An 11,912-nucleotide genomic window follows, 5' to 3' on the forward strand; every position below is an offset into this window, starting at 1 on the left:
GAGGCCTCTGTTTGTCTTCCTGCCCTTTTTCTGATCCCTGGCTGGGAGATGGTTTTTGTCTTGGATCCGATACAAATGTATTGTGGTAGACACTGGAGGAGAAAGCGGCGATGTCTGGCTTCTGTTTTGTTCCGACAAGCTTTGCGGGACAAGCAGACGCTGGGCATCGTCGCTTTTTTATTTGCCCTTTTTTTCATTAATCTCGTCAGCAAAAGGGAGAGGGCGTGAATGCCCAGCGTACCACAGCTATGCTTCCCCCTATATTTACTTTTAACAGCTTTCTGGATCCTTAAAAATAATTCAATTTTTTTTTTGGAATTCTGATTAAGCCGTTTCGGCTGGCCTACGGCCGCCATGCCAGCGTGTTCTACAAAGCATAGCCACTATCTACCCCGCCGATCTGGGTAGGTTGATCCTACAGATCAGCACTGCAAGCATTAATCCTCCGCCGCTCCCTAGCCCTTGGGCGTTACCACTTTTGCCTGCCCCTCAGAACAAACCGCCTAGTCGGCCGTCCGGAATGACGTTAAGCTGCCGGGTTCAGAGTCCCCCTGGGCATAGCCCATTTTGGAGGGTGGCTACCCTCTAATTATTGCCTTCTATTTACTGTACTTTAGCCTCGGGCCCCATGGGCGGATGCCCCGTCTCTAGGGCCCTTCCGTGGCTGGTTTATTCCCTAGTACTAACCGTCTTCCCCTGTCTGCATCTCTGGTATCCTACTACCACTCTTGTTGTATAATGGCTCCTGTGAGTTGCCCAAGGAGGCCGGTTTGTTGCAGGAATCGGGTGGTGAGTTTCGCGTCCTTGTCGAGCAGGTCTTTCATGTCGGCAGGCTGCACCCTGCGCCATACCCGCTTGCGCAGGTTATTGAAGTTGGGGCACTCTTGGAGGACATGCCGGACAACACCAATGGCTCGGGTCTTCCTTCGCGTCCTGTGCTTCCGTGTTGTGTGCAGCCTCCACCGCTTCTTCCTTTTCTACTATTACTATCTGGAGCTTTCTCTCCCAGGATGCGAACAGCCCGGGTTGGATCACTTCTCTCTGCATCAGACCCGGGTCTTCCTTCGTTTGGGCTTCTTTGAGCTTCTGTAGGGGGCTGAGCAATCGGTATTGCGCTGATGCTTTCGCTCCCGGGTACGTTCTCTGTCGTATTTCCTTGATATACTCGTAGTGTGGCGATGCTTGGATTCTGTTAGAGGTGCTAATATCATCTAAACTGTCCATCTCTACGTCTTTAGTGCGTAAAGTACGCCATATGTCTGGCTGCATATTGACATCCCGTCCCTATCCTAGGGACCCATTCTTGCCCGGATTGTCTTAGTGCTTGCATTTCGATTGGTGTGATTGCTTTTATACTGATGTCTCTGCTCATGTGTTGATTGGCGGACATGACCTTTACGTTGGTTTCTCCGCTTTGGGCGATAGCTTGTGCAACGTGGTCTTTCAGGTTACGTGGGTTCATGCTACGCAGGTGCGGGATGGCTTGTGCATTTCTGATATTCACGATGATCTCACGGTGCGTCTGAGCGAGTGGCCTCGCACTTTGTGGATTATGTCTATTAACTGCCTTCGCACTTTGTGCTGCCACAGCGGCATAGCTTGCCGTGGCCTGCTTCTGCGTTCCCTTGCTTTTGATGTCCTTTACTATTCCTATTACTCTTCTGCCTATGTCGGCGGCCTCCATCGCGGCCACCTTCGCCTCTTGACTTGTTGCCGCTGTTTGTATATCCGCCTTTGTTACCTCTATATCCTTTTTGAATGCCCCGGAAGGTTTCGTCAATGCTTTTCCAACCTTTCACTGTCTCCGTGCGCATTTGATCCACCTTCTCTCTCAGAGTGGCCACGTAAGGGGTCTCTTTGATTCCAACGAGCGCGAGTAGTACGCTCTTGAGGGCTTCGCTGAGTTGCTTTCTGTCTATCTCTTTGTTTACTTCTATGGTTTGCAATGTGTCGCTGAGCTGCTTCGTGATTTCTAGGACAAGCTCGCGGAGGTTGGTACGCCTAGTTGTCTCCCGGGAGCAAAGTGCCGCCATGTCGCATCACCACACTGGGCGATGTGGCTTTCGAGAAAGCGGTTTCCGGTCTTCAGGAGGTATATATGAACATAGCTAAGCTCTTTATTTCCTAAGAATGGGAGTACTCACTATTGACGTGCTTTTGTTCGTAAAGCGCTCAGTTGATTAGCTATAACGGCAGGGGACTATAAACAAGACAAAGAACTTGAATCACATGGATCGAACAGAGCTTGGTCAATTGTTAACTCCACTGAGACAATTCATAAGCCTGTTGGTTATTTTGGGTCTTCATGGACAAATACAATATATCTGGCAATAAGAGCTATAAAGCACGCCTTATCGCACAAGGTTTCACTCAGGTCCTAGGCATATCCTTTGAAGATACATATGCACAGTTGTACAGTTTGACAGCCTCCGCATACGACTACGAATTCCTGCTATGCAAACTACAGTGTACAACAAATGGAAATTAACACGCCATACCTGAACAACTTCCTCACAGGAACCATGCACATGCACTACCTACCGTGCTTCGAGCAACCAGACAGACTCTTGCTCCTCAAAAGACCCTTTACGGTTGACGACATTCTGGAGGAGAATGGTTTGGCACCCTCAGTGAACGACTCAATTTCACGGGGTTCCCTACGACATATCATAGTCACCATTCTGTTGCCTTAATAGAACCAGGGTCGGCCAATTGCCGCCAACATCCTCTAATATCAGCCAATTCGCTAAGGTTGGCTCATGTGACTCACAGTTACAATGTTGTTCTCTTGTGTTCAAGTAGTCCCGTGACATTAACTCCTTTCTCGCTCTAGGAAACGTATCACTTCTAGAGTGGCTTGCGTTAGCATTACCTGACGAATCTTTCAGTGGATTCCAATAATTATAACTAATTACAGTCTATGATAGATCTTTTTCAAAAAGTTCATACTATAAAAAGTCTTATACTAACTTGTCATAGAGTCATGTATCAAGGAACCCCTCTTAAGTTATATGATTATTTTTGAAATTCAGGCTTTGTAGAATTGCGGAATTTCGTGCTCAGCCTTCTCAAACTCATATTCTATCTGTCTCCTTGGCCCCGTCTGTGGCTTCTTGTGTGGCGGTTGATTTCCAGACGCTCCTTGTCTCCTTTTCAAAGGCTGTACTGACGTCTTTGATTTGACATTTTCTACCGGACTCGTAACTCTGCTTGCATTATCTCTGCAGCGTTCCTCATTGTCAATAGCACTGTCTCTGGAACTTGTGCCGTCAAGCCAATCTTCGAGGTCGCCGAGCTCTTCTCCTTCTGAAGACGTATCGATGTCGTCAGAAATATATTCAACCTCAGCAGCAGGTTCGTGAGTGTACTCGAGCTCTTTCTCGGAGAGCATCTCCAGTTCTTCCTCGTCAATACCATCATCTAAGTCCTCATCATGAATTCCTTCTCCTGTGCTCTCAAGGCCGCGCAATACCCTTTTCCATAATCCCTCCTCTATGTTCAAAGGACGGTCCCCGTAAGCACCACTCCGAAGGCGCTCAATGAGTTCACGCTCAATAGCCCGTTCGACTTTCGCTGATGCCTCCGCTTTTCGTTCCATTATTCCTTCTCTTTGTCGGACCTTGGGTGCAAGTTTTGCCACTAGACGCTCATCAAGGCGAACCTCTTCATTCTGCAGCTTCTTCGTTCGTATGGCGACTTGCGTAAGTCGGGTCAAACGCTGTTTGCATTTGTGTACCAAAAACTTCGGCCAATAGATTAAGCGCTCATCGATAACCTCGAGCGCTTTGCTGTAATTCGAAGGTAATCGCACTCTCTCCCACCATCGGCTAGGCAAGTGCGCTCGCTCAGCAGTTTTCATATAGAGGTATAACCTGCCAGTTACAGCGTCGCTTCGAACAGTAGCATAGCGGGAGTTGGCAAGTGGGCAGTGCTGCTTCGAGCAGTAGCCAGAAACGTTGTACTCGTTTCGACAGAATGACTGATTAACAGAAGTTCTTACGTTATTGAATTAGTGAAAGGGGAAATACTTAGGGAAAAGAATACGTACTTGATTTTGAAACTGCAGAATTGATTATTTATGATATCCCACACGATCTCGTCTGACGCCATGATTTATTTTGTTATCTATTATCTAGCTTGGCTCCGTGCAGTTAACGTTTTGAATTTTTCAAACCTGCATGAGAAAATTTAGTATGGGTTGGTCATGGGACCACTAAGGACTTAACTAATAAGCCTTAATTAGACCCCTACTCTCCTTCAACACTGGTCTCCGAAGTGCGTCTCATAAATTTTCTGTTATTGTTTGATTGATACATTTCACAGAATGCTGCTAAAAACATTGGCATGCTTTCAGCGACGCGTCATAAGGCGTTCATTTAGAACGATTGCTGCAGCGCAACCATTCCTTCACTATGTTGTGTATTCCAATCACGTAGCTCGTCCATTTTCACCGTCTCGGTCAACATTTTCAACTCTCTATGCGCCACGTATGAGGGATACTATTTATGCACTCTCGACCCCATCAGGAAAATCCGCTATTGCAGTCGTCAGGATATCCGGACCAGCTTGCTCTGATGTGCGTAGGCATGAACTCTTCTGCTCAAAACTGCTAACATCAAAGTCAAGATATATCGTGCTCTTTGCCCGAACAGTCCTTTGCCAAAGCCTAGATTCGCCACCGTCCGTACTCTATATGACCCTACATCTCCTTCAGATATGGATTCAGTACTCGACCATGAAGCGCTTGTCCTATTCTTTCCTTCGCCGCATACTGCAACTGGAGAAGACATACTCGAACTGCATGTTCACGGCGGTCCAGCAGTGATTAAAGCAGTGTTGCAAGCGATACCGCAATGTGGTTCTGCTCATAATCGTGTGCGTTACGCAGAACCTGGTGAGTTCACGCAACGAGCGTTTTATAACAATAGGCTTGATTTGACGCAGGTTGAGGCACTGGGTGATATTCTCGCTGCAACCACAGAGCAACAGCGGATTCTCTCAATACGTGGTATGACCAAAACTCTTACCCAAAGATACAACCAATGGCGTACAAAACTGCAACATGCTCGAGGCGAACTAGAGGGACTTATCGATTTTTCAGAAGACCAGCATTTTGACGAATCTTCGGAAACGCTACTATCCTCGGTAGCATCTCAGGTCCGGCATTTGAAAAATCTCATAGAGCTGCATGTTCAGAATGCTACGCGCGGTGAGCTTCTCCGCAACGGCATTAGCGTTGCCTTTCTCGGAGGCCCCAATGTAGGAAAGAGCTCTCTGCTCAATCGCGTTGTAGATAGAGAAGCCGCAATTGTCAGCAATGAGGCTGGAACTACCCGCGACATTGTCGAAATTGGTATGGATCTCGGGGGTTATTTGTGTCGCTTCAGTGATATGGCCGGACTTAGAGGCAAGCACAATACAACAAATCAGCAAGAGCAGGTTGGAGCCATAGAGCTAGAAGGTATCAGACGTGCAAAGCAACGTGCGCTTGAATCCAATGTCGTCGTTGTTATCACTGAGGTTCAACGCGATTACACGGGAGAGGCCTGTCTACTCTTGGATAATGAGGTCACTGATATAGCGGCACAATGCGCGGCGCAAGGAAATCACATGCTGGCTGTCGTAAATAAAATCGACCGGATCGATGACAAACAAGTGTCACCAAATTCGCACTGGAATTCCCTCAAGCATCAATTTCACAGATTTTTACCATTTATTGAACCGAACTCGATAATCATGACTTCTTGTACGTCCCCTGGGCATGAAGGCATACACAACTTTCAAGAAGCCTTGGTCGCAATATTTAAATCTATGACGAAGGCGATCTCTGTAGATACGCACTCTGGATCTCCCTTACATGAATCACTTGGAGCTACCGAACGCCAAAGGCGACTGCTTCAGACTTGTTTGCAGTTTCTGAACTCATTTTTATCGGAAATTCCGATGATTCCATCAAGAGATATTGGAGACATTGACATTGTGGCGGCGGCAGAGGCTTTACGAGCTGCTGCAGACTCGCTCGCAAAAATTACTGGACATGGCAGTGCTGGAGATGTTGAAGAGGTTCTTGGTGTAGTATTTGAAAAGTTCTGCGTAGGTAAATGATTGACTTTGCTTACGGTAGCTTTAGCTTCGTGCTTATCGTAGTTGTTCCTATTTCCCAAACCATTCACCTCGTAATTAGACAAAATTCTTGACTGTGAGTAAAGGAAATGTCTCTCAGATTTCAGTGCAATACTCATCGGATATGGTATTTGATTGAATGGCCAATAGTTTGCAATCAAGACGATAAGATTTAGACAGGGTTGTCGACATTTAAGTGGATGTGGCCATTGTGTGCCACAATGACATAAGATATGGAAAATAACTCATACTTCAAAGTTGTGCTTGAAACAATTTGAGGGAACAAGCTCACATTTGAAGACAAACGATTAGTCCTTATTACAATGGTTGTTTTGGACCGAAGAGCATGACCTTTGTATAAGTTACTGAGATGCTACAGTTTTCAACCACCAAGTGATCATTTTAGAAAGAACACCACAAACAGCGAGAACTCAATTCCTGGATTCTACAATAATATCATCCAAAAGCCATCGAAACACGCCTGCTAGTGGCCGAGACAGCCTCTAGAAGTTACTTATACCTCCCTCAGCACAAACTAGGCTCCTCCAGATGTCGCTGTCGCAACCATGGCATGGCAAGGACACTAAACACACGAGGATGCTACACAACACGACGCGTTCATCGAAGACGACTGCGAGTGCCATCTAACTGCAATCCAGCAACATTGTGTGCGACGACCAGGCCCAAACACACCACAACAAAATAATGTCACATAATCCAGTTTATCGATGGATTCCCTGGCTGGATCATCAACCCTTGTCAACGTTTGCAATGTCCCGTACCGACAACTATCGGCAGAACGACAAAATCTCTCACGCGACTCGAACACCAGACACCCGGAACGCTCCGATCGATCTTCCAAATACTGCGGCTACCAGACAGCTTTGTCTAAAGTCGTATCAGCGAATCGTTTAACTGCAAGCTGACGTCTAGAGCCTTGAGCCTTTTCCCACACTGTTGCCTCCCAGTCATGGCATTGGCAAGAGCAGTTGCGCGACCCAGCAAGCAGGAGAGACGCATCGAAGGAGCCCTATCAGCAGCGGATCACCGAACTTTGTGCTGGCACACGCAGCCTTGAGCCTCTCTCCAGACTACCGTCTTCCAGTTATAGCGTTGGCAAGATTGGGCGCCCCACACAGCATGCAAGTGGGCGATAAGCAGCAGAATGGCTCCTACTATGAGACGGCAGGTCTACAGCACAATCAGTGCCATACAATAGTACAGCTATTAGACAGCCTCGTGCACTGTTGCGCCCCCACCCCGTGGAGAGGGAATTTGTCCCCCTTCAACACAAGCGACAAGGTCTGAGCAGACTTACGCCGGAGCTCTCATGCTCAGTAAGTCGATAGTCCGCACGAGCGGAGCAGCCCACTTGTGGAAGGGCATTATAACAGACGCTGCCACCGTCGTCATCGAAAGTGCTTTACGTCATCAAACACAGCCGCATGAGAACCTGGGTATGCGGCAGCGAAAACAAACGGAAACTGATTTTAGGGAAGTCTTGCGCCTCGAGGAATGGAGGCAACAGAGACAGACAAAGCCAAGTACCAGGGAGATTGAAGGCATATTGCCACTAAATATTGTGTTATTGCAAATCTAAGCCACAACTTAATGCACATATAGAGCACTCCTTCGCATTGCGCGAACAAAAAGTACTATAACAAGGGACGGAGCATACATGCGGAATACTATAGATTGTAGATAGATGTTAGGAATTCTTTCCCAGTACCGACTAGCTTCGCTAATGTAAGCCACTTCGGAAGGGTTTAGCTTCCTAGAGCAAAGGAACAAGATATAACCAGAGCTTATTATGGAAGGAATATAATAAGATAGTTATGTTTATGACTTAGAATAGCATGAGCTTCAAGAGTATGAGAATGTATTCAAACTAACTACTAGATAAACTAGACAGTTGAATTAGAGCTGTAATGAAGGTAGGGACAGGATGTTTTTATAGACCCAAATTTAATGTTCTTGTTGCCTTGCTCATTCTGCTCAGAATGAGCGAAATGATTACTTCCACCAATCAGCAGTACCCTAGCCCTTAACCATTGGTCAACGCGCTCATTCTGCTCATTTTCAAGAAAATGATCAAAATGATCAGAATGATATTCACATGACTACTCACGTGTTACTTCGTAACAATAGATTGCATGAGGGTAAAAGGGGTGGGTGGATAGGACGACTGGTTTTGTTTAGGTTATACAGGGCGAAGTGGGACGAGATGGGTTAAAAAGTTTATCTTGTGTCTGCTGTTCGCTAAGTCCTCCTAACTGGAGATATCGGCCGAGGAAAGAGCTGCTACAACCGAGTAGAAATTTAAGCCAAAACAAACCAAACCAAGCGGTCATTTTTTTTTTAATAGCTTTCTCCAACACATCACCTTAAATCCACAATGGCTCCACCAAATCGCAAATTCAGCTTGAAAATAGATGGCAGACTTGTTCTTGCAGTCCATGCGATCAACTCTAAGCAAGTTCTCAGAAAAGAAAAAAATATAATTCTGACGCTGCAGGCCTCTTTAACGTGCCTCGAACCACACTCAGTACTCATATGTAAAGATGGTTTCACGCGTTGACCTACTCGCCAAATACCGAAGAATAAGCATCTTAGAGGAGGAGAGTCTAGAAAACTGGTTATCATGCATGGACAGCTGCGTCTATCTTTTAATAGTTACTGGAATGCACGCTGCAGCATTATTACTGCTCCAACAGCATATTAGACCAGATGCATGTATTTGGATTAATTGGGCAAGTCGCTATATTGCTCATTAAACATAATATGCATGCAATTACGTTTATCAGGGCGCAAAATGTGAGGATCCTGGAACTAACCAGTAAATAGTTTCGGCTTGTATACAATACAATCAACAAATATGGTATCCTCAATAATATGTTAGGAATATATTCCAATACCGATTATCTAGGGCAAGCTACTTCGGGAGGGATGAGCTTCCTAGCGTTTGGTTTGGTTTAATTCCTACACGGTTGTAGCAGCTCTTTTCTCTGCTATGCACGGTTCGGAGGTGTCGCACTGAAAGGCCAGCCTAAGCTAGGCAGTGATTAAGATTGCTGATGTGCAGCGTTCAAGGAAGCAAAAGGAAGTGGAAAATAGTATAAATAGATATACTTCGATGAAAGCTTGTTCTTATAATGATATTATATATTGTTGTATATATTCTGACTTGTCCCCACAAAATGCAATCTTTTAAGAGAGAGATCAAAAAAAACATCACAACAGCGAGAACCCGAATCATTGAAATTGAGTAGTACACGTCACTCTGGACGAATTGAGATCGTTCGCCTTTGCAGCGTGTCACCCAACGCGTGTGGAACGCGAGATGACGATCCCTTGGCCACAGGAGGTGACATGGCCAATACCGATATGGGAGCACGCTACTCGGCTTACGGGACATCTTCGGAACGTATTGCTTCACCTCGATCGCGTAAAAGGCCAACCAATAACCTCAGGGGAGCACTCGGAGACCGCGGCACAAGCGGAGACCCTGCGCAGGCATAAAGAGGACTGGAAGGGATTCGTAGCGACAGAGGCAGATGTGATGCTGCCAGTCTACCCAGTGATCATACATGGGATACCAATCAAATCCATTGACCCAGGAAACAAGACAGCGTTTATTGAACAGCTCAGGATTGAAAATAGACAAGTAATGTCACATAACATGGTAGTCGACTGCTGATGGTACCGTAAATACAGAGACGGCCAGAAAGACGGCAGCCTCGTGGTAGACTGCAAAACGCCTGAAGGAGCCAATATACTTATTAAGGGTGGGACATTAGCATGGAGCCACGGACTACGAGTGGTACGCAGACACGACCCGACATGTCAGTTTATCAGATGCCTGAAGCGCTACCAATATGGGAAATGCAAAGGAACCTTCTGCACGAACAAAGAGACATGTGGCAAGTGCGCCTCTGTCGAGCACAACACTGAGGACTGCACATCCTCAGTCCCAAGATGCTGTCTTTGCCACGGCGCACATTACTCTTGGTCAAAACAGTGTCCAAAATATAAAGACGAGATAAGGAGGGTAGAGGTAGCAAAGGCCGAACTAAACGCCCGCCCCTTCTACCCCGAACCATGCTACGAGGTCAGTCCAGGACCTTCTGTGGTCGGCAGCCGCCCTGCAGGATCACAAAACGATAAGATAGAAACAGATCACATCCCAACACAAGCAAACCAGAAAGGAACAAGCTGGACTGGAGTCCCGACGGCAAGCCAAAATGCCCCAAGATCGCAGGCGACAGATGACCCAGAAGAGTACATCCTGGTAAAAGCGAGGAAACCAAAGACCGCGAATCAACAACTCCGAGAGATCAGTACCAACCCAAGGAAGAGACGACATGACGACCGGAGCCGATCCAGGTCAGAAACCAGAGGGAAAACACGGTCAAAAGCGAGGAGCAGCAGTGCCCGCCGCGAGGAGCCGGAAATCTCGTTGCATATCAACAATAAGAGTGAGCAGGAAGAAGAGTCTGACCTATCGGGGACAATCAGGACATTGAAATATAGGTCTTCATCAAGACCAGCAGTACCATCGAGGAAAGTCAAAGAAAACATGAGCGCGACGCAATAAGTGAAAACACACCAAGGATACAGACCATAACGGTAGCACAGTACAACGTAGGCGGAAGCCGCAACACCATGGCGGAGGTCCTAAGGGACCCCGTGCTAGGTGAAGCAGATATCATCGCCTTTCAGGAGCCGTATATTAATAAATTCGGCACTGAAATCCAGACCCACAACTCAGCAAAGACCAGGTATAAAGTATTTATACCAAATCACACCAAGGCAAGAGTGGCAACATTCATTAGTAAGAACATTGATGCAAAGCGCATCGAGCTCACTGATTATGGGCCAAGCTTAACGACCATAACCCTCAAAATGAAAGACGAACGCAGCAAGATTACAGTATACAATATATACAACCCCAACCCGGAAGCACCGTTTGAAGAAGAGACCGGTCTCCCACATCGCTCCCCCCTGTAAAAGCTCAACCGCGCCCTGGATCAAAGAAGATCCCACCAAAACATTATACTAGGAGACTTTAACCTACGGGATGAACTCTGGGAGGGACCAGGAATCAAGGAAATAGCATGCCCACGCGCTGCTGACTACCTTCTACAAATACTGGAGCAGCATGGGTTAAACCTATGCTTTGAGCCACACGAGGATAGCCAGAGGAAACGCGCAGTCAGACAGCACCATGGACATGACCTTTGCCACAGAAGACATCCTGGAACGTCTTATCAGCGCAGGCCCCCGGGGCAGAACTGGACAAAGGATCCGACCACCTGCCCCTCGTGACCACATTTGGAGCCGGAATCACCCAAGCTGAAGAGGCGGAGCGATACCTTATCAAAAAGATCGACATGGGAGTCTTCACCGAGGTGCTTCGAACTTGGCTGCCCGAAATTGAACCAGCAGGACTCACACCAGCCGAAATAGATAGAAAAACAGAAAAGATCCAAGAGGCACTAAGAAAAGCTATCCACGCCAGTGCACCGAAGGCGAGGATTGGACCACGTTCAAGACCCGGATGGACACCCGAATGCACATAAGCAATCAAGGAATTCAAGAGAGCCCGACGAAGATGGCGAACCACCGGCGATGACATCGACTACATGGTCTTCCAGATGGCCAGACGGACAAAGAAAAAGACCATCAACAAGGCCCTCACAAAAGAACACCGGGAACGTATATCCGGGATACAAGAGATGAAGGATGTGTGGAGGGTAGCTAAATGGGCCAAAAAACAGAGACATCCCATA

The 11,912-nt window shown here is 46.9% G+C and overlaps 5 protein-coding genes across 6 annotated transcripts; 2 read left to right on the forward strand and 3 right to left on the reverse strand.

The window, feature by feature from the left end:
- Positions 1–328: 328 nt before the first annotated feature.
- Positions 329–1,224, reverse strand: PV09_09780 (uncharacterized protein; the record flags this gene model as incomplete). Its single annotated transcript, XM_016363915.1, has 1 exon — positions 329–1,224. One exon carries the CDS (start codon positions 1,222–1,224, stop codon positions 865–867), a length of 360 nt encoding a protein of 119 aa, XP_016208252.1. The 3' UTR covers positions 329–864.
- Positions 1,225–1,234: 10 nt separating this feature from the next.
- PV09_09781 (uncharacterized protein) lies at positions 1,235–2,033 on the reverse strand (the record flags this gene model as incomplete). Its single annotated transcript, XM_016363916.1, has 2 exons — positions 1,235–1,743; positions 1,793–2,033. 2 exons carry the CDS (start codon positions 2,031–2,033, stop codon positions 1,235–1,237), a joined length of 750 nt encoding a protein of 249 aa, XP_016208253.1.
- Positions 2,034–2,289: 256 nt separating this feature from the next.
- PV09_09782 lies at positions 2,290–4,152 on the reverse strand. 2 transcript variants are annotated; one of them, XM_016363918.1, is made up of 3 exons: positions 4,049–4,152; positions 2,971–3,995; positions 2,290–2,847 (listed from the first exon to the last, which is right to left on the reverse strand). In XM_016363918.1, exons 1-2 carry the CDS (start codon positions 4,108–4,110, stop codon positions 3,029–3,031), a joined length of 1,029 nt encoding a protein of 342 aa, XP_016208255.1. In that variant the 5' UTR covers positions 4,111–4,152; the 3' UTR covers positions 2,290–2,847; positions 2,971–3,028. The 2 variants fall into 2 exon arrangements, with proteins under 2 accessions (XP_016208255.1, XP_016208254.1); XM_016363917.1 differs by having other exon boundaries at positions 2,290–3,995.
- A 125-nt stretch (positions 4,153–4,277) lies between these two features.
- On the forward strand, positions 4,278–7,445 carry PV09_09783 (tRNA modification GTPase TrmE). Its single transcript, XM_016363919.1, has 2 exons — positions 4,278–4,576; positions 4,627–7,445. Exons 1-2 carry the CDS (start codon positions 4,325–4,327, stop codon positions 6,103–6,105), a joined length of 1,731 nt encoding a protein of 576 aa, XP_016208256.1. The 5' UTR covers positions 4,278–4,324; the 3' UTR covers positions 6,106–7,445.
- Positions 7,446–9,463: 2,018 nt separating this feature from the next.
- PV09_09784 (uncharacterized protein) lies at positions 9,464–11,702 on the forward strand (the record flags this gene model as incomplete). Its single annotated transcript, XM_016363920.1, has 6 exons — positions 9,464–9,805; positions 9,921–9,965; positions 10,142–10,614; positions 10,674–11,104; positions 11,183–11,334; positions 11,400–11,702. 6 exons carry the CDS (start codon positions 9,464–9,466, stop codon positions 11,700–11,702), a joined length of 1,746 nt encoding a protein of 581 aa, XP_016208257.1.
- Between the last annotated feature and the right edge of the window lie 210 nt (positions 11,703–11,912).

This window comes from Verruconis gallopava (assembly GCF_000836295.1).
Source record: "Verruconis gallopava strain CBS 43764 unplaced genomic scaffold supercont1.178, whole genome shotgun sequence".
Classification (NCBI taxonomy): Eukaryota; Fungi; Ascomycota; class Dothideomycetes; order Venturiales; family Sympoventuriaceae; genus Verruconis; species Verruconis gallopava.